The sequence below is a fragment of the Parasteatoda tepidariorum genome, chromosome 10, assembly GCF_982258835.1.
Source record: "Parasteatoda tepidariorum strain Cologne lab strain chromosome 10, Ptep-v5.0, whole genome shotgun sequence".
NCBI lineage: Eukaryota > Metazoa > Arthropoda > Arachnida > Araneae > Theridiidae > Parasteatoda > Parasteatoda tepidariorum.
In genome coordinates, this window is record NC_141764.1 from 69,910,874 (window position 1) to 69,938,578 (window position 27,705).

The 27,705-nt window shown below is 29.5% G+C and overlaps 1 protein-coding gene across 2 annotated transcripts in view; it reads right to left on the bottom strand.

Moving 5' to 3' along the window:
* Positions 1–9,322: 9,322 nt before the first annotated feature.
* LOC107443494 (prostaglandin E synthase 3) overlaps positions 9,323–27,705 on the bottom strand; it is a 28,187-nt gene continuing 9,804 nt past the window's right edge. The window contains exons 5-8 of one of the 2 annotated variants that reach the window (XM_016057375.5): positions 27,352–27,435; positions 26,642–26,695; positions 25,915–25,945; positions 9,323–10,086 (exon numbers count right to left, since the gene is read on the bottom strand). In XM_016057375.5, the coding sequence (XP_015912861.1) occupies positions 10,067–10,086; positions 25,915–25,945; positions 26,642–26,695; positions 27,352–27,435 (189 nt within the window). In that variant the 3' untranslated portion in view covers positions 9,323–10,066. Of the gene's footprint in view, positions 10,087–25,888; positions 25,946–26,641; positions 26,696–27,351; positions 27,436–27,705 lie in introns of both variants that reach the window. The other variant, XM_016057376.4, reaches the window with a different exon arrangement.

Below are 27,705 nucleotides of genomic sequence, written 5' to 3' on the forward strand. Positions count from 1 at the left end.
TCTGCGCTGGTGGTCCCCTATATTGCACACCCTCACTCAACTTGTTCTGACCTGTTTATTGTACTCAGATTGCAAGAAAGAAAGTGCAAAGTTACAAATTGATTGCATGTACCAACCATTTCACAACTCTGTACAATTATTATGGAACAGAGGCTGTATTTTACCATATATTGTTGTTTTAAGCCATAATACTTTTTTGAGAATACATTTAAATTACCATATAATATCAAATTATTAGTTTAATTTATACACAACAAAATTGTAACTTCCCTCTAAAAGTTTCTTAATTTTTATTGCTGTATTTTATTCCTTTATTGTATTATTATGGTTTACATTGCCAATTCAAAATTTAATTTTAATGTGCCATTTTCACAATAGCATAAAGATTACTTTTTACCACTTAAATGCTACATTTCATGTAATGTTTATGTTATTGATATTTGCCAAATGGTAGAAGTATTAATTTTTTTCCCTTTGAATACTTAATGAGTATGATAAAATAATTATTGTATGTATCTTTATGAATCAGTGTTTTACTCATAGATTTAAAAAAAACTTGTACCGCAGCCAATATAGAAAAAAAAAAGTTCCTGTAATATTTTAATATGTTACCATAAATTCTGGTTTTAATACATTTTGTAAAGCTGATGATTAAAATATTGCCAGTTGTGTGGTTATTTTTTGCTGTCTCTTTATAACTTTTTGATTTAAAACTTAATTCTGTTGCAACTATTACCATTATACTACGACTGATATATTACTATTATGCTTTTCTTTTATGAGGGCTCAATGTAAAATCTGAAATTAGCTTTAGAAAAGTTAATTTTTAGAAGCACTCACGCACACACACAAGCATATAATATATATAATGTATGTTAGAAAATATGCTATCTTAAAATAGATTTTTTTAATGAACAACAATATGAGTTTACACCTGCAAAAGAATACAAATAAAATATTTTTAAACCTTTTAGGGATCATTTGGCCTGTATGAAACTGAATTTTGTTAATACAATGTCCGTTTTCTTTCTTTAAAGTGTTTATAGTGCATATCAATAAGGCTTCAAGATGACTAAAGGGGGTGACCCCAGGTGTAAGGATGCTGTTGGCGAAGAAATGAAAAAAAAGGTCCTATGGTGTTAAATTACATGATGATCTGGGCAGCTCAGTGTGAAATTGCACTGCTAAGTTATGACTCAGCAATTAAAGTTAATGTAGGACTCCATTTTTAATAATCCTGAATTAGCAATTGTCTTTTTTAGGCCAAATCCGGGACTCCCAAAAGAGAAATTCTAAATCTAGTAGCTGTGTCACTTTTTTTAACAATACATCTGTAATGAATGACTAAAACAATTTTCCACTTCAAACTCACCAGAATTACGTAATATCATTGATATCTTATGAAATACAGCAGATTCGAGCTCAGAAATTATAAAATGTATTTATTTTATTAAAAACAAAATTATCTGTTTGAAAATATGACCACACAGAATAAGCTGTAGTAAGCAGCTGTATACTTTCTAACCGAAAGTAGAGCAGGTCAAGAGCTCAAGATTGTTGCTGTTTACATTGATATTGAAAACACCATCCATTTGCTAAAGTGACTTCATGTGGTTGTGACTCTGTGTTCCTGTATATCGAGTTGTAAAATCAACAAATTATACGTCAAAAAGACTCCTACAGAAGTTGGCAAAAAACTTTTCGTAAATTTAAAAACACCCAATGCACTGAAACTTATTTCATTTTTAGACCAAATAAATCTCGCCAACAAATCGCCTGTGATTCTAGTTTCTTTGAATCGTGAAGCATTGAGAGCTACTCCCTTCAGTTTCAATCGTACTTGCTGATCTACTTGCTGCAGCATTGACGCATAGAAAGTGATTGCAAAATACCAAACAATACTCATAATACCATTGAATGTAAGATCTAAAGCAAATATTGGATCGAAATAAGGGTTGTAGTTGAATGCTGTCGCGAACAAAATGAATAAATTGGCAAAATTTGAAACAAGTAACCAGAATACTAATGGCGACAAATTTGACTCCCAGAAACCAGCTAGCTGATTTATATCTTCGTACTCGGTCATTATCTTAGAAATATAAGCGTTCGTAAATGCAGATCGTTTATTGGTTATCAATCGCTTTGCATGCATTTTTAATAAATCCATCAATTTTAAACATACAGAGATGTAATACAAAGTTAAAAATCCTGATATTGTCAAAAATAGTAATCTGTTGCAGATGAAATAAATGCAAAGGACAGGTTCTTTCCAAGTAGAATGCTTAAGAGTACCTTCCAGTAAAAAAAATCTTTTCAACCAAGCATCAGAAGCTTCTGGATATCGATAAAACATGCATAATACAACTCCCGATATAAAGACGTAAATTATAACATGCAATAAAACTAAAATATTTATAAGCATTTTATTATTTGATGATATTCCATGGACCTTTTCAATGTTTTTTTGACTTTCATGAATTCTTTTCAATCTATATCCTTTGACTTGAAATAAGTAAAAAGCGATCCAAATTGAAAATCGGCAACTTATACGACTTAAGCTTAACTTATTGCATTTAAAATCACAGACGAAAATATCATATATATATCTAAAGGAAAAATAAATAAAATTGCATGAGAAAAATATATTGAATGCAACGTGAAAAAACTTGCTGTATGTTCTATGAACATTGGACTTTAAATCTGGGCAACCACATAGATATAAGACTTCGAATAAAATGTTGTTAGGTTCTTCAATCTTTCTACCGAACAATTTTCGTGTGACCAGATGCAAGTACTTTTTCACAGAATTATTTCTTCGAAACGCAGTATCTGCCATGCGTGTATTAAACATTTTCATAAATTTTGAATGAATTTTATATATTGGAGTTAAAACGAAAACCTTTTCTCAGGGTGTTTTCAAGCCTTTTTTAAATGCTATTATAATATATACAAGTTAAAAAAAAAAAAAAAGAATTTATAATACGAGAAAAATTTACTTTGAACTTTTTTTATTACTTACTGCTAAAATTTCAAATGATGAACTTTTCTGCTCTTTTAAAATATTGTGTTTATATATTTTACTTTAGTATAATGCAATAAAAATTTCGTGTGTATTGGTTTTAATACACAGTTTCTAGCTGCATCTCCAAAGAAAAAAGAATTTTTTTTTTTGCTTTTTCAAAACATGTATATATTTTTTTAACCTTAGCACAGCGCAATAAAAATTTCGTATGTGAATCTCGTTGGTTTTAATACGTAGTTTCTAACTGCATCTAAAAGAACATTTATTTTGCTTCTTCAAAACACAATGCAATAAACATTTTAAAAGCAAATCTTATTGGATCTAAGTGCATCTTTGAATATATTTTTGTGTTTTTATAAAACATATATTTTTAACCATTGCACTATACAATAAGGATTTCATAATTCGTATTTGGTCTACATATAGCTTCTAACGAAACCTTTAAAATTTAATTTTAAGCTCTGCTAAACTCATTACATAACACTTATAACGTAGATATATTTAAAACTTATATACCATTGCATATTACAAAAAAGCATTTTATATGTAAATGTTCTCTGAGCTTTCAATAGTCTTTTTGGCAAAATTGTTTCTTGTCTGAATGATACCAAGATCAAATCATTTTATTAAATAATTCTTTATAACCAATTCTTTAATATTTCAAACTTTTCGGCTCCAAATAAATTTTTTTCATAAGCACTGTATTTCTACAAAAGATCTTTTTCATTTATTAGAACAAGCCTTTTTTTTTATGCTTGAGTTTAGCACTTCAGATAAAATTATGAATATATTGCAATGTAATTTTCATAGCAAACAGTATCCTTAAAAAAAAAAAATATTAAAATTGAAAGTTTTTTAACACATTCATCTTTAATTCTATTTTTAAAGCTAATCTTTGGTAACTAAATAGCATTTTTTTGTTGTTGTTACATCTTCATTTAATATTTCTAAGTTCTGGACTCCAAAAACATTTCTAAATATATTTTAACAAGCATTTTCTTCTTTCAATTTGGAATACAGTTAAGAAATTCTTGTTTTTTGCATTTTACATAAAATTATCCGTTCCAATATAATTTTCGTAGTAAACGTCACTAAATATCACCGAGGAAAAAAAAAATCTTTTTCTCAAACGGAATTTACTCATAAAAATTTTCTGCGAATTTGTTCATTTACACTTCAAGTATAATTTTTATAACTTTTAATTAGTCATGAAATGCACAACGTAATGTTATGCGAACCATAAATCTTATAAAGAGTAATTTTTACAAAATTCTAAATGAAATTATAAAACCGTTTTAATTAGTTAAATATCATTTAAAAAGATGAAATCTTTCATATTATTTTGTTTTTAAAACACTTGAAACCGATTATCTGATTAAAAAGCTCAATTTTTCTCAAAAAACAGTTTTTTTTAAAGATAATTAATCAAATTATGTTGTTTTTCTTGTCGAAGAGCAATAACAGCCTACTACTGTCAAAATAATATTCAGTTATAGGCAAGTTTTTTCATTTAATTTACTAAGAAGCACGAACAAAGAAATTACATTATTTTCTAAAAAACAGTTTTGATATCATTTATTGCAAAGCGTTCTTCTTACTACTTAAAAATCATCCGAGTTATTAGATTCTAAAGAATTGCTTCAAAAAATTAGTAAGAAAGCAGATGACGCATATAATTATATATTAATATAGTATTATTATTTTTTTAGCCATTTATCCGCTTTAATGTGACGCCATACAGTTTTTATTAAATGCTTTTGTCACCTTGAGCATCAAGATAACCATTATACAGCGGGTCACACACTTGGTGGTATCATTACCGATCTTCAATTTATCTCCAATGCAATTGCAGTGCGACAAGAATTGCGTGACACCTAGAATTGAATTTCGACAATCCACCATTAAAATTTATCGGAAAAGATAGTTTCTTAAGTGCCTATGTTCTTAGAATGATGAAAAACTATATTCTTGGCATTCTTTGCACTACCTTAGAACAATAATAAATAAAGGGGAAAAATTATTTTATGATAACATTAGCATGGCAATTAAAAAGGAAAGGAAAAATGAATAAAATTCAAATAATTTAAAATGGGAGAAAAATCGATTAGTCTAATTTATTTGATTCTACTCTTCAATACAAAAAAGAATCGACTTTTCCGTTGAATAAGGGCCGGAACTCACCTTCAAATCACGGGACTTTAAACCATGGTGTTGGTCAAAATTTTGAATCAAATTTTCATGATTTTTATGCTAAAATTTTCAATAATTAATAAGTAAAAAATAATTTTTGAAAATTATTTATATGGAATTATCTTCCACAAGCGTGTTTGATAATCGTTTGCAAAAAGATTTTAATTTCGTTTAAAAAGTTCCTGTTATATGACAGCTGCACAAAAAATGAAATTGACACTATGGGGGCAGTCAAATATTACAAAAGCGCCTAAATGGAGGAAGAAGAAAAAAAAGATGCGTAAACATTTTCTCTGTGCAAAAATACATTTTTTATTTAAATTTAGATATTAAAATTCTTACAATTGGATTACTACAGTAAAAATCAAAGTAAAAGAAGGGACTTAGTGGCGTCTTTCTTAATCAAGTACAGGAAAATAATTGCTTATTTTTGCTGACAATGGGGAAGTCCAAAACATGATTACGTAATATTTAAATGAACGGAGGAACTAAGAGTGGCAATACTTCGATTGTCATCCTGCCTACACAATAAAGACAAAATTTTACAGAATGTGGCCACCCCATATTTTTAAAAATGTTTGTGTACAGAAAATGCATTGTAGTAACTATAATAATATAAAAAAATTAAAAGCATTAAAAATTTACTACGAACAAACTCAGTGCCGGTCACCTCCATGGTATTAACGTGTTAATCATTAGTTTTTAGCACTATTAATTAGCATATTTAAAGGGATTAATATTAGTTGTAAGACTTATGATGTAATCTATTATAAAAACTTTACTTATTACATTGCAATTATCTTTGGACAAGGCAATTATAATCAGCACTCCAAGCGAAAATAACTGCATTGCTTTCAGTAAATTTGCATCTGAATGGTTTTGGTATTCATCATCGACCTCTTAACTATACTATTGGCGATTGAAATGGGCTACAGGTGGAGCAGAGCTAATCTCTCTACATATATCAACACTTCGCATGCTTCCTTCTTCAAAGACGCAATTAGCTGCACAACTTGCAATTACAATAAAATTTTTCGACTTAAGAGCTACTCAGCGACAATACTAACTACAATCCGGCAACGATGTATTTTTCTCTCTGACGGCGTTCTATCGAAACGCTTCACTACTTAAACTGCAAATATTTCCCCACTCTTAAATCAAGGTTCCTGTCTGTGCAACAATGAAGTCCGCAATGCAGGCAGGAGCTGAGGTTTTACTTCTCAAATTTCAACGTAAATATTATTGTATATATTCCTTCCCTTTGCTTTATTATCTCACTGTGTATTTTATTATTATATACCCATCTGGCTTCGGCTACGCTTTATTTTTATTTAATACCACTTAGATGAATGAGTTAGGGCCCCTTAAGGGGCCGAGACTTAGATAACCACCTCACATAGGCTTTCCCCCATTAGTGCGTAGAAAGTCAAAGGAGATGGAAAGTTTTTGTCTTGATTTCTAAGCTGAATACAAAATTTTAAGTTAGGAAACGAAACTCAAAATTGTTTTTAACCTAGTTGGAGGTCGAATTGTACCTTCACTATGTCAAGAAGAAAGATGATCAATTCATTCAGCAAATATTTTAGCTAGTTAAATTCTGAGACTCTTTCTACTAGGTACTTCACATATACATATTTCACTCAGCTAGTTTTTTTTTGCAATCTTTTCCCCATTTCAGGGTTGTCACAGAGAAGAAAAAAAAAGTGAACAAAATAGTTGCCTGAATAAGAACAAAAAATTTTCAAGTAATATTAGTAAAATTTTATTAACTTCGCGCGCAGGTCGTCGGGCTACCGAAGTGGGGGAGCCATCCCCTCCGCAGAGGATCAAAATTGTGATGGCATGTATTCGGATCATCCTCAGGGATGTTTCCCAGACCGTCGCCAATAGCCCATTGTGCAGCTCTAGTGCGACGTAAATGAACAATAACAACAAATTTTATTAAATGACTTCATTATAATATATCATGATCCATTTAGTCGTCAAGTTGATGGTCAATATGATAATTTTTAAATAAACGTTAGTGTTCTAGCACTAAATTTTTATACAAAAAAATTTGTATATTTGCAGAAAATTAAATACTAGAATTAATTCAGAAAAAGAAATTATTTGTTTAAAAAAAAAAACACTTTCTAAAAAAGTTTCCCTTTTATCAACAATTGATTTAACAAATATATATATACTGAAAAGCTATTACTAATATTCGAAATTCACACATTATATCTTATTAAAAATAGGGTTCTTTAAAATCATGCAGAACTTCGTAGCAATAACTGTTGAAAAGGCTATTGAGAAACAAAATAGATTCACAATGGAATCTGTGCAAATCGAGCTCATAAAAAGTGAAGACTCAAAATTGCAATTCAAATTTTTTTTATTTTTTAAGAAAAAAAAATTCATTATGTTCAGATGCTATAGCGGGCCGCAGGTTGTCAACCCAATTTATTCTAAAAAAAAAAAAAAAAAAAAAAAACATCGCTAGAAGCACAGAAAATTCTCCTTTTCTTGAAAATAGTTGCTTTTTTTACTTTTCAGGTAAAAAAAAAAGTTGCCATAGTTGCCTCAGGTCGAAAATAGTCGCATGTGGCAACCCTGCATTTATATTATTCCCCATTTATATTATTCCACATTATCATATTGTAATCTTTTTCCCATTTATATTATTCCACATTATCATATCACAATCTTATCCCCATTTATATTATTTCACATTATCAAATTGCAATCTTTTCCCCATTTATTTTGACAGTGAAATGCTTGTATGGAACAAATGTAAAACAGCACCAAGTTTAAGCAAAACAGTTTATTACAACTTCTTAAAAAGTCAAAACGCTAGAGTAGTTTAATGATATCAAATATTTATAGCTTAGATCAGTGATTCTCAACCACTGTGCCGCGGCACTTTTGTGTGCCGCCAAATATTACAAATGATACAATAAAAATTATAATGCTTTTTTTATTACAAGTAAAGTTTAAATTAAAGAAAAGTCTATAGATATATATTATTATATATATACTTTTTATAATTTTTCCGCACTTTAACCACGTGAACATCTCTTTGTGGGCGATTGTCTTGTCTCTGACAATCTTAAAATAAGAAAGAAGTGTTTAAATTGTGTTTGACACACAATTTGAAAAAATGTTGAAATTAGTAGGAAATTTAATGACTATTAAAATTATTATTTAACAAAGACTAAAACAAGCTAAATACTAACTTCCAAGCGAAAATGAAAGCTAATCATTAAGGTAAGCTATGCAATTAATAGTTATAAAAACAAATTAACAAAGGATGACTAGCAAAAAAAGAAAAGCTAGCAATTAATAATTAGCAAAAAACTAATTAACAAGAAATCACAAAAAATAATAATTAATGTCAAAAAAACTAACAATTAATAACTATGGAAAACAAGCCAACAATTAATAGCTAGCAAAAAAAAAAAGACTGTTACTAACTAATAAAAAATTAGTCGAAAGAAATAATTAATCCCTTAATAAATGTGCTTTTGTAGTACATATTATTTTATTTCACATTCAAGACTATTATCACAAACTATTTAACACAGTGTATTATAGTTAAACAACTTTGAAACTAATTGTTTTCATTGTGTGCCGTCAAATTTCGAAATCGTTAAAAGTGTGCCGCCTCAAAAAAAAGGTTGAGAATCACTGGCTTAGATAAATATACCTAATACAACTATTTAGAATAAATTTTTTCTTTTTAAACTGAAGCCAATTTCCTAAGACACCTCAATCATGTTGAGACTCTACTTAGATAAAAATCATAGTAAAACATTCCTGCGTCAGACCGCTGTGAGCCAGGGGTCATGGAGGTTAGGACTCAGCAGCATGACTGAGACGATGTAGACAGCATTACGCAGAGGCCACCTTTACCTCCGAGACAAGCTGGATGGGTTTCAAGCTACCACCGGAGACTGAACCCCAGGTTTTCACAATAGTAGCAAATGAAGATAATGACCTTAATTAACCACCACGGCCTATGTAAAGCAATACAGCTATATAATTGCTTACTAGAGAAAACTAAAGCAGCACAACATTTAAGAATAAAGAGGGAAGGGGTAAAAAAAAAAAAAAAATCACACAAAAGCAGAATGTGGTGGTATGAATTATTTATTAACTAGGTACAGGTTTAAACGAAGTGAAGTATACATTACATAATTCAGATACAGAATGTAATAGGACAGAAAAAGAGAACTAGGATAACCAGCTTTAAAAGCAGCCTCCATTTAACACAAGCATGGAATGATCAAATATACAGATGCCTATTACAAGATAGTAAATGATGTACCATAAAAAAAAACAAAAAACACCCATTTATTGATTGATGGAAATTATGAATACAATGGAAACATACTCATTAATTAGCATAAAAACAACACATTTTTAATTTCAGGCTTATTTCAAATAAGATACAATAGCAAACCTGCTTAAAAGAATTAACACGTTTTTGTTAAAGATACATATAAATTTCTCCAGGTTCGATGCTAATTCTGACAAAAAGCTTCAGATTTGACATCCATATTGTAAAATTTAGGTGTATCATGTAATGGTATTAAACAGAATTTTTTTTTCAAAACAAATAACAGATGTTTAGTGATAAAATTTAAACACAATGTAGCGTAGCGTTGTGTACATGCTTGGCACTCACAATGCAGTTGGTAGCAGCAGTTGAAAAATGACTGGCACAAACAAGTGATTACTTCTTTAAGCCACAGATCTTTTTTTTTTTTTATACAGTTTTTTTTTTTAACTTTTTATTATCAAAAGTGACTTTTATGAAAGAGAAATCATATGTAATATTACAGTCTGTATACTGAAGCTCTTCCCCAGGATACACTATTCTAGGTCTGGAAGTTCTGAAATGGAAAATAAATATTTGTGAGTCACACGTAATACAACCGATGAAAAGATTGTATTACTTGACAAGACTACCACTATGTTATTTTAAAAGGATGAGTGAATTATTTGAATAAATACTTATCTTCCAATGTAAACACAACTTTCGCGAATATAATTTTTTTTAGTAAATCAAAAGAATAAAATTTCCAGTCAATTCTAAGAAAATAATAATTTTATACTTAAAATGCAAGTTTCAGGAACATTAATGATAAAGTCTGCTAAGGAAATTTATTTTAAAGCAAATTTTCACGCAGTAAAATCAGAAATGTTTTGAATTTTTTTCCTTCTTTTTTGAACTTCTAATATCAGGACTGTTACCTCCTGAAAATTAAAATTTTAAACAGTGAGAAATAATTCTTGCATAAAATGCAGTTTTTCCTCTGCTTCTTAGCTAGCTTTGCAATATTTCCCCTCGTGTTCATGATTTTTCACACACGAAGCTTTAATCCAATCAATAGATTGGACGAGATGGACAAACTGCATGGCCTTTATAAAGCCCACACTTCTGAACCTCCAGAAATAAGAAAATTGTGTTCCAGACAACATATCGATATGAGCCATATATAAAAAAAAAATCGCATCATCGATGCATTTACATTTAAAACTGAAGCTTAGTTATTTTTATGTCTGTCATAAGGTGTAATAGACAAGTCTCTGGTGTCAGTCTGGAATTTTTCCAGCTGTCTGCAGGCCACTAGAATTGCCACCACGGGGTTTTGGAGTTGCTGCTTACGAGTGTCTCCTCTGTTCATTGACATAATTTTGATTCCCTTTTGAAGCATGACTTGGGCACTAGTGATGTTGAGACTGCTCGAACCCTTGGTGCTGAAGTCACCACTATTAGTTTTATGAAATTTTGCAAATGAGTCAAACAGCCTGAATCAATGTACTATGCGTTAAGCGAACAATTTTGAACACACAAGACGAATTGGAAAGGTGTTATAAAACTATATATCGAAGGGTATTAACTTTTGTACAGCTTCCTATTTCAATGAGTTGTATATCAATAAAAAGAACCATAACTAGTAGAAGTTTATAGAGCATAAAATTGTTTTCTTCGAAATAAAAATTGCTGCCGACATTTTATGAATTTAAAGAACCATTTAAGAAATTCGTTCAAAACTGATAGAAGTTTTGATGTTTGTATTTAAAATCAACTTTTTCTAATATAAAGAGTCTATACACACAAGTAAAACATAAGAATAAAAGTTTTGTAGCAATAAAAGAAAAAAATATGAAAAACCTTTTAAAAATATTTTATTGATGAGCACTTAAATAAAAAATTCTAATTATAAACTGATGTATATTACCTAATCATATAGATTTTAACCTTTAAAAATAATTTTTTAGAACTCTATCAGACGAAATCAGGATAATCAATTGTAAAGATGCACAACCATTTTAAATGAAGGGAAACTTGTACAGCAGGTTGAATAATAAAGGGGCCCGCAAGCGTATGTAGACATGTTAACGGCAAATAAAATTGTTCTATAAACATAAGCACCATTTTTTTAAATCAGTAAACCTAGAAAAGTAATATTTTCAGAAAATTAAATACTTTTAATTTGTAGTTTTTTTTCAATTATTAAAATTAATTTAAAAATAAAAAAAAAAAAAAGTATTTTTCTGTCATATCACTTAGTACAAAAAATCTTTAAAATAAATTCAAATTTAAAAAAAAAAAAAAAAAATCTTTAAAATAAATTCAAATTTAAAAAAAAAAAAAAAAATAAATTCAAATTTAAAAAAAAAAAAAAAAAAAAAAAAAAACTTTTTATTGTGTACAGAAGCTTTTGCAAGCCGCACATAAACAACTCCATATCAATTGAATCGGGGGGCTGATCATGGTCACCCCATTGAGCTATAAATGCTTAAATCGTTAAAAATAGTAGGGATTTGGCACTTTCTCCATACACCTTGTTCGCATGTTCATACTATACTAACTTGAATTCTGCACAGTGCAGCTACTACAGATTTTGAGAAGAACCTACATAAGTGAATGCATCGGAACAAATGAATGTGCCAAGTTCTAACATAACATTTTTCAAACTTGGGAAATTTTTTTTATTAATCTGTTAAGTTTACAATGAATCAGTAAAATTAAATAAGAGCTACCACTTTTAAGCAGTTAAAAATACAGACAATTTGTTAATTATCATAACAGAAAGAAACAAGCTCATATTTAAATTACAGCCTGAAATGTTTTTGACTGCTTAGTCAGATGGTTAAAAGCAAGGTCATCAATTAAGTTGAATCAGGGGGCTGATCGCCATCATCATACTAAGCATTGTGTGGATTATTTTACTAACAAATAAAGAATGAATAGTAAAATGCATAAACCATACAATGTTTAATAATTGAATATTTCAATGTAAGAAAAATTTGCGACAGCAACGTGCACCAGGACTCTAACTGCGCTCAGCATGACACTTTCTGTCTGAGCTTAAGTTTACACACAAAATAGAAAAACCAAAACTAGACCAAAAAACTGAGGAAAAAGCAAGACTAAGAGAAAAATATGTCAAAGTACAAAATTATTATACAGCATAACTATTTTTCTTATACACTCTTAAGCTTAAAAATCATGCAAGATTTAAAAAACCATTTTAGAAAATCGACCGAAACATTTGTTCATCAAAGTAAACAAACCGCTAATTAAATTTCAATTGATAGAGCATGTATTTGAAGTTTTACTCCAGTACAAGCAGTATAAAAAGGAAAACATGCCAAAGTGAATACAGAATTATACATCACAAGCTCTTTAATTCTAACTTTCAGCTTGATAAAAAATCGACTGAACCATTTAGAAATTGACTGAACCATTTGTTCATCACAGCAAACAAACAGCTAATTAAATTTCAATTGATATAGCATGTATTTGAAGTTTTACTCCAGTACAAGAAGCAAAACAAAAAGGAAAACATGACCCCCCCCCAAAAAAAAGATATAAAATTATAAATCACAAGCTCTTTATTTCTCACTTTCAGCTTAATAAAAATCATGTAAGAAAATCGACTGAACTATTTGTTCATCACAACAAATAGCTAATTAAATTTCAATTGATATAGCATGTATTTGAAGTTTTACTCCAGTACAAGAAGCAAAACAAAAAGGAAGACATGCCAAAAAAAGATTATAAAATTATATATCACAAGCTTTTTACTTTTTACTTTTAGCTTTATAAAAATCGTGTAAGAAAATCGACTGAACTATTTGTTCATCACAACAAACAAATAGCTAATTAAATTTCAATTGATAAAGCATGTATTTGAAGTTTTACTCTAGTACAAAAAGCAAAACAAAAAGGAAAACATGCCAAAAAAAAAGATTATAAAATTATATATCACAAGTTCTTTATTTCTCACTTTCAGCTTAATAAAAATCATGTAAGAAAATCGACTGAACTATTTGTTCATCACAACAAATAGCTAATTAAATTTCAATTGATATAGCATGTATTTGAAGTTTTACTCCAGTACAAGAAGCAAAACAAAAAGGAAGACATGCCAAAAAAAGATTATAAAATTATATATCACAAGCTTTTTACTTTTTACTCTTAGCTTAATAAAAATCGTGTAAGAAAATCGACTGAACTATTTGTTCATCACAACAAACAAATAGCTAATTAAATTTCAATTGATATAGCATGTATTTGAAGTTTTACTCCAGTACAAAAAGCAAAACATGCCAAAAAAAAAAAGATTATAAAATTATATATCACAAGTTCTTTATTTCTCACTTTCAGCTTAATAAAAATCATGTAAGAAAATCGACTGAACTATTTGTTCATCACAACAAATAGCTAATTAAATTTCAATTGATATAGCATGTATTTGAAGTTTTACTCCAGTACAAGAAGCAAAACAAAAAGGAAGACATGCCAAAAAAAGATTATAAAATTATATATCACAAGCTTTTTACTCTTAGCTTAATAAAAATCGTGTAAGAAAATCGACTGAACTATTTGTACATCACAACAAACAAATAGCTAATTAAATTTCAATTGATATAGCATGTATTTGAAGTTTTACTCCAGTACAAGAAGGAAAACAAAAAGGAAGACATGCCAAAAAAAGATTATAAAATTATATATCACAAGCTCTTTACTCTCTTAGCTTAATAAAAATCGTGTAAGAAAATCGACTGAACTATTTGTTCATCACAACAAACAAATAGCTAATTAAATTTCAATTGATATAGCATGTATTTGAAGTTTTACTCCAGTACAAGAAGCAAAACAAAAAGGAAAACATGCCAAAAAAAGATTATAATATCACAAGCTCTTTATTTCTCACTTTCAGCTTAATAAGAAAAATCATGTAAGAAAATCGACTGAACCATTTGTTCATTAAAGGAAACAGGTAATTAAATTTCAATTGATACAGCATGAGTTCGAAATTTTGTTTTACAAATAAAATGAAAAACAGGACAACTTTGCACGGCACAATTAATATGAGTTTATGAAAAGTTAACACACAATGACATGTTAATAACGTATGTTTGAAATGATTATTTGCTGATAATTTTTACAGCAAGAAAAAATTAAGAAATATGTATTAAGGATCATTTATTTCTCAGACAAAATCACGATCATCAGTTGAGTCAGGGGGCTGAGATCATAAATTGAGTCAGGGGACTGATCATAGTCATTATGCCCAAGAAATATTGCAAAAAATTATGCAATAACACCAAAAATGCATAATTATTTTCTATTAATTTGTTACACATGTTACAGCAGGGAAAGAGGATTTATAAATCCATCTGTCATTAACATGGAATAAAGGAGTGCATATTAAAATATGAGCAATTTTTTAGAATTATTTACTCACAATACTAAATGTAAAGGAGGTACATAAATAGAAAAATTATTAGATTACTTAGAACACCTTGTTTGCTTATTGGATACTTATTTTTTTATTCTAGTTCATGATGTTGGTATTCTTATTAAAATGAAGTTCAATTCTTACAAATGACAATTCATCATGTTTTCCTGAATAAGCAATGATAAACGTCAGTGTTTGGAGTCACAATTTTAATTATTTTATTCCTTCATACACGTGTGTTGTTACAAATCTCAGATTGTTTCGAAGGAATAGACAATCCCAAAGAATCTAAAATTTTTCAAAAACAATAGTGGGTCCCAGACAGCTTAGTTTTATGACATACTTAGTTTTATGAAGTAGAATAAAGACCAAAGAAAAATGTAAGGAAAAAAAGTGAAGCAGGCCAGTCTGTTGACAAGATGCATATATCACCTGTGTTAATGAAGAATCTATACAACTAAAATATAGCTCAGAATTATAATAGGAACAGCATAACTGAACATACTTAAAGTCAAAATTTCAACCAGCTTTATTTTATATGAATTATTTGTTTCATTTTTTATTTCTACCCACAACAGAAAAATTTCAACCAGAAATTGGTCACCACAAAGTGGAATATGAATTGTCACTATATGAATTATCAACAATGACTGCTAGCCACCTTGACATTACCTTTCTTTGTTGCCAGCATAAAAAAAGAAGTTTACAGTTAGCAGGAAACTACCACAGGTTAATCTAAGGATAATACGGTAGCTCGTTTAACACAGCAATCTACTTCTTATGCGGTGATAGTATGCTATTACAGTCAGATGTGAAATGATGTCCTATTAAAAAATATATAGAGAGAGCACACTTTCACCACCAATGCTTATCAGATCTGTAGGAGAAATCACGTATTTCAAAGTTTCTCTCCCCGGCGATATCTAAGTTATAGGAGTCAAAATAATGGGAATTTGCAGGGAAATGGGCAAGCAGACACATGAGTATGTTTAAAGGCTTCATCATTAATATAATCCTTATAATTATAAAAATAATTAGAAGAAATATGTTTGTGGAAAATGCACAATGGAAACACCCTGTACATGTAAAAAATGTGTTTGAGCAATAAATCAATTTATTATTTTTCCTTTGTGTTTGGAGCCAGCCTGCGCTGCTTCGTTAGACAGCTCATAATACCCATGTGTCCAAGTACCACATGCAGATATACCTTGTTAAGAGTAGAAAGGTCATAGAAGACCGAGAAGTAGGAATTCACACCTTGTTAGTGATAGAACAGATGTGGAGAGGATTTAGATAAGCCCTGTCTAAGCATATCCTGCAGCCAGTGTTGCCAGGTTAGGCCCCCCCCCCTAAATTTAGGGGGATTTTTATGTAATTTTTTTTATATCTTCAGTGAGCATTTTAGGGGAATTTGTTTTTAGAGTTATTTGTGAATTTTACTAATTTCATTTTGGTTACGTTCTAATATCAAATTTTATAACTGAATGTGTGAGATGGTAATGTTAAAGAAAGATGCATAAATTTTGTTGTTAAATTGTGCAAAGAAATTCAGAACAGAATACCAAGTAATTTTGAAACATTAGAGTCTATAAAAAAAGTTTTCAACGGATTCAACACGTAAATTTGTGAAGGCAAATATTACAGATATCGATGCTAAATTTTCATCAATTTGTATTGATGTCGATGAAACAATTGCAGAGTGGGAATTACTCTTAAATGTAGATGATTTGAATTGTGATTTTACAGAATCCTTATGGGTAAAAAATCAGTGAAATTAAAAATTCAAACATATTTAGACTCTTGTTTTAGCTTTATTAAGTACTCAGTTTTCAAATGCAGCTGTGGTGAGATGTTTCTCCATATCAAATATTATTAAAGACAAATTGAGAAATAAAATGTCTATAACTACAGCTGATGCTATTTTTCGATATGAACTTTCCAATTGTTATCCAAATTTTGTACCTACTTCTTTTATGTTAAAAATGTTTAACAGCGAAACAAATCAGAAAGTATTGACAAAAATATGTCGGATATTTTATCAGAAATTTAAGCATAATATTAGAATTAAAATATTAAAATGACTATATCGTTTATAATAAAATATTTATGAAAAAATGTGAGACAAAAAGTATTGAAAAAAATATCTTAAATATTTTAGTAGAAATTAAAGATAATGTAATAATTGAAATGTAAAAAAGATTAAATTGTTGATAATGAAATATTAAAAAGCATTAAAGCAACGTTTTCTATACATTATTTAACTTTTGTACTATATTATAATACTTATACATTTTGCAACGCCATCTGGGGTTGAACGGTTATCGGCACTTGGCAACCCTGCCTGCAGCACAAGATGAAAGTACAGTAGACACTTGTTATGCATATTTCAATGTTTCACACAACAGATTAAAATAAGCAGCTAAACACGATTCAATATACTTGCTCATCAGAGAAAACTAAAAATTAATGAAGCCTTTATTGTACTACTGTTGGATTAACTTCCATACAAGGAAAAAAGAGAGAAAGAACTATTAGACCATAACTTCCTTAATTAGTAAAATGATAACTGCCTGCAAATCCAATGTATTCAAGTTAACACAATAAAAAATATTGGGAGTATTTTTCATAACAATGATGCCAATATGCAATAAAATACATTTATAAATGTAATACAAATAACTAGAAAATTCAGATTATGTATTTCATTATTGATCACATAATATAAAAAGTTAATAAGATTACTAAAGAACATTTTATTAGCCATTAATGTTTTTCAGAACATAATATTCATATCAATTTATTTTAAAAATACTGTTAGAAAATCGACTGAACTATTTGCTCATTGAAGCAGACAAACAGCTAATTAAATTTCTTTTACTTTAGCATGTATTTGAAGTCTTACTTCAAAGCATGAAGCAAAAAACAGGACAACATGCACAATACAAGTATAATTCTTATGTATTTGTTGAGAGGTTTAGATACTTGTTACAGATTTTACTGTAATTTTATTACATTTAAAAAAGGAAATCATAAAATGGAAAATAGCGGGCAATACTTCATTAGTTTGTACATACTTGCTGTATATTGATATCTATTTGAAGTTCAATGTTAGAAAATCGACTGAACTATTTGCTCATTGAAGCAGACAAACAGCAATTTAAATTTCTTTTACTTTAGCATGTATATGAAGTTTTACTTCAGAACATGAAGCAAAAAACAGGACAACATGCACAATACAAGTACAATCCCTACGTATTTGCCGAGAGGATTAGAACTTGTAATAGAACTGTACTTTAACTAGAACTGGAAGCAGTAGTTCTCTCATCAGGAATTGAACTGGTAGATTAACAGTCAGGAGCAGTGATTCCCAAAGTGGTCTATATCGACCCCCAGGGGTTCACGACAACTTACAAGGGGTCCCTGTCTGAACTGGTAGATTAACAGTCAGGAGCAGTGATTCCCAAAGTGGTCTATATTGACCCCCAGGGGTTCACGACAACTTACAAGGGGTCCCTGTCAAGTAAAAGAAAAAAATTGGGGGTTCATGAAATGAAAATGGGGGTCAACGATAGTGGCTCTCATATAAGCAGGCAGTGACTTTAATTTTGGCATTTCATGAATGGAATAATCAGCATACACTGAAAGTACCCATTTACTTACATTATACTTCCTTATAACACATACCCTCCAACTTATGAGGATTTTGAAAATAATTCTTTCTAGTGGTAGCGAAGCAAAGTAGAAATTTTTAAAGCAAATGGATCTCTCATAAAACTTTTATCAGAACTTAAAAATCTAGCCATATGGCCTGCACTTTTATAAGTAATAGTGGACAAGTTACGCTAAAATTATTTTTTTTAAATATTAAGACATTAATTTTGCTACCGTCAGAAAAGAAGATTTCTGAAACTACGGAAATTCCGTAGCAGTTGGAGGGTATGATAACATAAAGAAATATATCTATCTACATTCTTCATAATTTATGAAAGTAGCTATGAAGTAAAAATCTTATTAAAATTTAAGTTATCAGGATTACTTTAAGATACATGAAACTGAATTATTATAAACTAGCAGTTTCCTGCAGCTTTTTGCTGCCGCGTAAGTTTTTATTTTTTCTGCGTGTTTTATTTTGTAGCAAAAAAGAATTTTTCCGAGGTAAATTGTAGCCTAGCCTGTCAACTCAAGATCACGGAGATATGTTGCTTAGTTTTTACGTGAAAATATAATAAACAGACCGACAATACATTACTACGGTTTTGTATACAAACTTATTTCTGCAATTATGATATTAGTAGCGCTGGATAGGGGTTTTATAGTGCACAATTTTATTCCATTTACATATTAATTAAATTAAACTAGTATGTTTCATAAAATTGTTAAAGTTGTAGGGATTCGTTTTGTGGTCGCAATACAATTCAAACTTTTCAAAACTTGCACACGTACTTATCCCGCATTATGGAATATCTTGAGAAAGTTTTTAATTGCTTTTCCATCTTTATACCCAGTGAAAAGGGATTTAAGCGCAGTTGCCAATATCCTAACAAAAAAAAAAAAAAAAAAAAAACTAACTGGGCATCATTAACCGAGGAGATTTGAGATAAAACCTAATTAAATTGATGCCAAATGTTGATAATTTTTGGTTCATCCCTTCTACTAAAAGCATTTATTTATTGCTCAGTTATTTTGTATAACTGATACTAAATTTTAATCAGGCTCGTTTTAATTCGAATTTAATTAATAAATGAAAGTGTATAAAATTAACATGTTTTTCGCACTACACTTCACTACAGTTAAAAATTTAAATCCTTCACAGTGAGTAGCACTATACCAGCTGTCAAAAATACATTTGAAGTTCATGAATTTACAAAAAATCAATATCAGGTAAGCAGGGGGTCTACTCGAAATCGAAAAACTAGGCAAGGGGTCTACGAGACAAAAAAGTTCGGGATACACTGGTCAGGAGGATTGACACTCGAAGAATTAGTATTCACAGGATCAGGACAGGAGGAGATGTACTCGGGACTGGTAGGACAGGGTGCTTCCACCACAAGCCACAGGTCAGGATTCAAGTAGTCAGTGGCGAATGGAGAAGCTGACACAGGAGTCGGAGGAGAGACCATCCTTGAGTTGGTGGCAGTCGATGGCGAAACTGGATAAACAAGCTTAACTACTCTGGATCTGTACTCTCTCTTTCTTCTTCTACATCTTATGGCGTCCAAGGATCTTCCAGGAGTTTGACTAGACAGGTATTCAATTAGAGGAGTAACTTGCAGGTCAGGATTCAATCTCCATGCTGCCTCTAAATCAGCTAAGTCAGAGACATCACATTCAGACCATCTTCTTTTGATTGGCAAAGACTTGATTCTGGCAATTTCTTTTTGACGAAACTCCTCAGGATGCGCTTTGCGTATGTGGGTTCCCACCCTGGTCTTAGTTGGAAAAGCACTTGGGCAGAATTCACAAGACTGAAGTCTCACACCGGCCGAAGTCGCCGACGCACATGGTTCAGGAACACTTGCGATGGCTCCAGCATTACTGGCTCCATTACTCTCTATTTGTATATGTTCTGTAGCAAGAAAAAAGAAAACGAGCGAACGGGCTACAATGCACAATACAAGTACAATCTCTATGTATTTGTTGAGAGGATTAGACACTTGTAATAGCTTTTACTGTAATTTTATTACGCTTAAAGAAGGATATAAAATGGAAAATAGCAAGCAATAGTTCATTAGTTTGAACAAACTTTTTATGTGTTAGAAAGAACAAATGTTAGAAAGTCGACTGAACTATTTGCTCATTGAAACAGACAAACAGCTAATTAAATTTCTTTTACTTTAGCATGTATTTGAAGTTTTACTTCAAAACATGAAGCAAAAAACAGGACAACATGCACAATACAATCTCCATGGGTTTACTGGGAGAAAAGAGCATTTGGAAAAACATTACATTCACTCTAATTTTATTAATCAAAATTTTAAAAGCTTATTAACATTTTACTTAAAATATGATTTTAGTACAAAATAAAAAGGAAAACACAATAAATAGCAGCAAACGATAGATTTGTATACATTTTTTGTCACATCACCATTTGAAATTATCTGTTAGAAAAAGACTGAACTATTTCCTCATTGAAACAGAAAAACAGCAAAACAAAGAGAGAAACATGCTAAGTAACATAAGTGATCATATTAGCTCAATTCTTGGCTTTCAACTTGGACAGAATAGTATTGTAAATTAAAAAAAAAAAAAAAAAAATTCTAATGACACCAAATATAAACACATAACTAGTTATTTTAAAACAAATAGATTTACTAAAATTTCACAGTGGAGTAAAATTTTTCAACATGCATTTACCCTTTCTTAACTAGATTGCAAATGGACTAAATGATAACATGTTTAGGAAAAAAAAAAAAAAAAAAAACATTACATACAAATACACAATAAAATAAGTGAACCACCCAGAATACGTTATGATCTAATTATCAGATCTTTACATTCTAATGGTTCAAGGCGATCTCAAATATGCTAATTAAGTAATGCAGACGATATTCTAAATTACGAAATCTGACACAAAACTGAACCTGAGTAGAAATACCTTTTTGTTTCAGACAGAATTCGGTTCCTGATCCTTAAAATACAGGAGATAACCGAAATCTGGGAAACATTAACAAAAGTTTGGCCAGGAGAGTGGTCCAGTTTGAACCCCTAAATGATAATCTTCTGTGTATTTTACCATATCTTGGGAACATGGGTGCCACTCAAAAAATTTCTAGACAATTTTTTTGACAGATTATTGTGATCTAGTGTTGTTTACCAAAATTTTCAGAAACGTAAAGCTCACCGACTCCAAAATGTATCTTTCCATAATAATAGCACATATATTAAATAATTATTTGATTTTTTTTCATTATGTTAATTTATCTTTTCATAGCAAACAGACAAAAAATAGTTAACCTTGTAGATTTTTTTACACCACTCACAGGATAACGAATCACAAACTTTTTCATTAAGTTATTCATATGTCTGGTCCTATCTCTATAATTAAAAAAATAATAATGATAATCTTAACTTTGTTCAAAATGATAAGGAAAAATGAAAACTCAAACAAATTTAGATAAGACAATTGTACAAATTTTGTTTAAGCAAGCAAGCGCTGAAGTTCCATCAATCAATTTATTTCATTGCAATGCAACATCATTACTAGATCAGTTCACAATCATGCAAAATAACATTTTCATTAAAATGTAATAATTGTACAAAACAGGCATGAAAGTGACAGGAGGAGGGAGGGGGGAGAGTGTTCCATTTAATACTGTGATATTGAGGAGATATATATAAAAGTAAATTTTTTTTATTTAGTATTTTAAGTGACAGAAGCATCTAGACAGTGAAAAAAAAATTTTTTTTTTAAATAAAATTTTGATTACTACTATATTAAAGAAAATTAAGCAATTATAGAAAGTTGCAGCTTAATTATCATTTTAAATTAAAAATTACCGGACAATCATTTTAAAATAAAACAGTCTCCAACTTTCACCTTAATCTCTTCCGATAGATTGTTACTAACTATTTTAGTCACTTTGACTGTTGGACCAATCAAACTTGAATTTATTTTTTTCGGTAGCATCAACTGTACGTACTTTGTGTTAGTCTTTTAAATTGACTACCATCGTTAAAATACATTCATGTTACTACATTGTTTTTAAAATTGAGTGAATATGAATCGCGATATTGAATTTTAAAACCGCGTGAATATGAACTGCGAAGTATGATTTCAAAATCGCGTGAATAATAATCGCAATGTTGGATTTCAAAATCGCAGGAATTAAGAATCACGATATTGGATTTCAAAAGCACGAAAATACAAATTGCAATATTGAATTTTTAAATCGAGTAAATATGAATCACGTTGCATAATTTTTAGATCCCATCAATACTTATCACAACGAGTAATCGTTAAATCGCGTATAAATACAAAAAATCTATGTTTAATATTGCAACCGCGGGATAACGAATTGCAATATAAAATTTTAAAAATATGTGAATACGAATCGCGACATTGGATTTTAAACTAACGGGAATACGAATCGCGATATCGGGTTTTAAAAACGCTTAAATACAAATCGCGATATTGGATTTTTAAATTGCGTGAATGGGAACTGCGAGTACGATTTTTAAATCGCTTAAAAATGAATCCTAAGTAACTTTTAAATCAGTCAAATACGAAAATCAATGATTTGCATAAAAATTAGTCTGCCTAAGAATCGCAACTTTAGCATGTTCCGGCATAGTTCCTAATATTTAAGATTATGAAAATCGGCCAAACAAAAGAAATCAAATATCAGCGGCCAAAACGAAGCTGCTTAGAACTCTTTTTCCAATCTATAGTGGAAGTCACAGTTGTTTGGAGGCTACTGCAGTGTGTGTGTGTGGGGGGGATTCAAGTTTGACTATTGTTCGGACTGCCTGAATTTCTCTTATTGGACTCCCCCAAAATTTAAGTTTTTGGAAAATGGTCGGAAACTTTAAAAATTGGGAGAAAAAAGCGGATTTCCGCTTTTTTAAGGAAGTCTTTCATCCCTGATAAAATTAAATTAAGTTAAAAAAAATTTTGTTTTACATCACCTGTAAAATTTTTTTACATCATTTTAAAAAATTCAATTTTACATTGCAATACACAAAATCAGTTGAATAGTTCCAGAGAAATACAATTTTTTAAAATTTGATATCTCAGAAGGTCTGCTTATTAAAAGAAAATATGTTTTGGTGCCTGATTGAAACATTCCTTAAGAAATTGGCCTATTTAATGTTAGCCCCTCAACAAGATTGAATCTTAGTCGTTCTGATCACTAAATAAACAGTTATGTTGTTCAACCTTTTATTTTGAACATAATAAATGCAGCGTATGATTAAATTTATTGTAACATCCCATCACGCATATATTAATAAAAATCGAAACTTAACGTAAACATTAATTTCTTATAAACTGATCTATGTAAAAACATTTTAAATGCTGTTGAATTTGTAACAGGGTTGGTACTTCGAACAAAATTATCTGACTTTTCAATAAATATTTTTTAAAAATTCCAGTCCAATAATGTATTTTGTACTAAAAATAATAACATTTTCTTAAATAACAAAAAAAATAATTTTAGTTTTAATTCAGCTATTTGGAAGCCAATAGCACTTATAAACGAAACATTTCTGTTTAATTTAATTTTATACAGTAGAGAACTTATTATCCGGAGCGATCGGGACCATTGATATTCCGGATAACTGATTTTTCCGGTTTTCTGAATCGCAACAAAATGCCGTTTTTTTCTTTCGTTAAACCCAAATTAAAAAAAATAAATTTAAAAGTCATTTTAAAAAGAAAAACCGATAAAGTAATACACATAAATTTAATAAGATAAAAAGGAAAAAAAAATAATGAAATAAAAATATATACAGGCTTAATATAAAATGAATAAAAAAGTAAAATGGGAAAAGGGGACGGGACCGGCTCCATCTACTTCACAGTTGTCTGCATCAGGACTCAAAACAAGCCACTTTATTTTTTACTTCATTATTAACGAATGAAAATGGAAAAATCATGAACATTTTTTCTTCCCTTCCTAAGCGTGAGAAAGACATCGTTTAAATATAATTCCTGATGAAATTTTTTTTACTTCCCAAAGGAAAAATCTTTCTGCAAAAAACTATCCAATGTTCTGTGACAAAATCGCCGTGATTCTGGCACGCGATTACCATCTAGAAGAGTTTAACTTGGGTTTCAACATTTTGCAAAAATATTAATCTAAATAAGAAGGAAAAACAAGTGCATCACAATCTTATTCCTCATTAAGCTGAGCGATTTTATTTCTCCTCCATTCCAGTTAAACATAAATTGGCAAGCAGGCCCAGACGCTGACATAATAAAAAGAATTTATGTCCTACCACATTCTGCCCTCTCATCACATCCCATTCAAAATGAATGGATTGAAAAATGAGTGCAGTAAAGAATCTAAAAAATGATAAATAACTTTGGAAAAAACTATCGCCAAACGATGAGTAGTTACAACGGTAGCTTTACAAACAAGAAGAAATTATCAAAACTGAACACGACAGAGAGTAAGGTATTAAAATTCAAGCAATTTAATATCAGATTGAAAAATAGAAAATCCATATAAAAGGAGCCGAAAAATGATAAATATCTGCTAATTAACTATCAACCAACGACGTAAAATTATGAAAAAAATCGTCACAATTCGAACACTCAGAAAAAAGTAATGACTCAAATTCAAAATTTTCACGTCGTAGCAACATGGAATCTATTTGAAAAAATAAGGAAGCAGTCGAAAAACGACTGGAAAAACATGTAGACTTAAGAATAAATAAAAAATAGTCTTGATGTCTGTAATCAATTAAATATTTTCAGAAAAATAAATTTCCATTCTTTACAAAAATGGGCTCTAAAAATAAAAACAGGATCAACTAAAGAAAATTATAGTATAGCGTTACGCTTTCCGCAAGCTCTTAATATTGAGATTAACTGAATTCTGCCCCCAGAATTTGTTTATCAAACCTCTGCTAGAGGATTGAGAAAATTAACAATAAAAAAACAATAACTTATTAGAGATAATAAAACACTATTTAATATTATGAAAGTTTTCAATTTCTTTCTTTTCCAATTAAAGTTTTCTAAGTCTCAAAACAAATGCAAGTTCTGTGAAATTTGGCTCCATACCAAACGGGATGAAAACGAAACTCCTGCGGAGTAAATGTTGCGGATGTCAAACTTGCGTTTGACATCCGCAAAATAAATCTCCCGGCATAGCAACCTCGTTGTAAGTTCTCAAAGTTCAGTGGGTAAAATTTTTTTCTTCTTCCTGTCTATTGCCATGAATTTAGAAAAATTCTACTTATTAGAGAATAAGCAAAAATAAACAAAACCAACCGTTTATTAGTTTAACATTGTCTCACCTTCATCGTCACTGTCTGCCAATCCATCATCCTAAAATAAAAATTAAAGTGTGAATAAGAGGACAAGAAACATAGGCATCAATCATAATACATGTTATTTAATTAATTACTTTATTTTATAAAATACCAACAGAAACATTAAGTGTCTCAGAACAATATATATGTGATAGCTGTAATTACAAACTAAACTATTTTTTTTAAAAAAAGAAAAACATTTTATTGCTTATTTTTATTAAAATCTATAACACTAGTCTCCTTTTAATCAGTTGTAAATTCTTTATGGTAGTTTCCTTTAACTAATAAATCCTTAAGTAAACGTAGAACAAGCAATATATTTTAATTTAAAACAATAATTTGAAAAGTATAGAATAAGGCACCTGGATAAATATTCTAGTTTTATAAAATTAAGAGAGAACACTTTTCAGAGCTTATCAAGCCTCACTGAAACAATGTTTTAATAATTAAAGACATTAATTTTACAAAAAAAAAAAAAAAAACTTAGTAGTTTAGTTTTTTTAAAAGAAATTTTTAAGCCAATTTATTTTACTTTTCATATTATTCTTTAAAAAAGTTTTTAAGTCAAAAATTCAAAGCAAATAAGTACTTATTTATGTTCTCAAAACTTGAAATAATTAATAATTAAAAAAAAAAAAAAAAAAAAAAAAAGCTTAGGAGTACAAATGTCAGTAAAAAAAGAAAAGAAAAACTGGTTTTAAATATTACTTACATAATTAAAATCACCGTCATTCATTGCTCCACCACCGCCCATTTTTCGCATCATCTGCAAAAGTATATCAGAATTCCATAAGAATTGTAAGAAGTATAAATCTTATATTTTTTAAAAGGAAAAAGAAATGGAATAAGTTAACATATTTTATTACTTTATTTTCAGAAGGTAAACAATTTAAAATATTTAGCTTAGCGCTAACATGGACAAATATTATAGGCATAGACACAAATAATATTTTAAGACTTATGAGAGAATTGTGAAGTCATCTACTTTGATCTTAAATAATATGTTCAGGCGTATTTAAAAAAAAAAAATAATAATCTCAAACAATATTTCTTTATTTTGCACTATTAATCGGAAATACATAAACATAAATTTTTCTTTATTTTTAGAATTAATCAATACTCATGTGCATCAGTTAAAAAGTGCTAAATAACTACCACAATCGAACTTATTAATTATTTTATCATAACAGATTCTGTAACATAGCTAGTCCTTTGACATAAAGTTTGAATTTTTGATAAAATAGCGCATTTGATTCTTTCTACCGAACAAAATACAATTAAAAATTTGAAAACACATATTTTAAATATATAGGAAATAAGGAACAAATTAAAATTCTTAAGGTAGAATACAAAAGAAAGGTAGATCTAAGTTGCTCTTTAATTTAGAGAAACAAAATTAATAAAAAACCTCTTAGAAGTTACCTCTTCGAAGTCTGTTCCTTCAGGTTCATCTTCTGAATCATCTTCATCTTTCCATTTATTAAAATCAACTTTTAACCAATGGAACTGGAATTAAAATTATTTAATAAATATTACTTTTACTTTTGCAAAAATTGACATTTGAAACTAAAGGTGAAAAAGCTAGAATTCTAAAATCACAGCAGAATCTACAAATTAACGAAATAAGTAAACTTTCTTTTTTGGTCTAGAATTCAATTCTACCATTTAAAAAGACATATTTGCAGGCTTTGAAAGTATGTAACTCAGATAAAAAAAAAAAAAACCTGAGCAAGACTAGCAATAATTTTCAGAAAAATGAGCCTTTGTATCAAATGT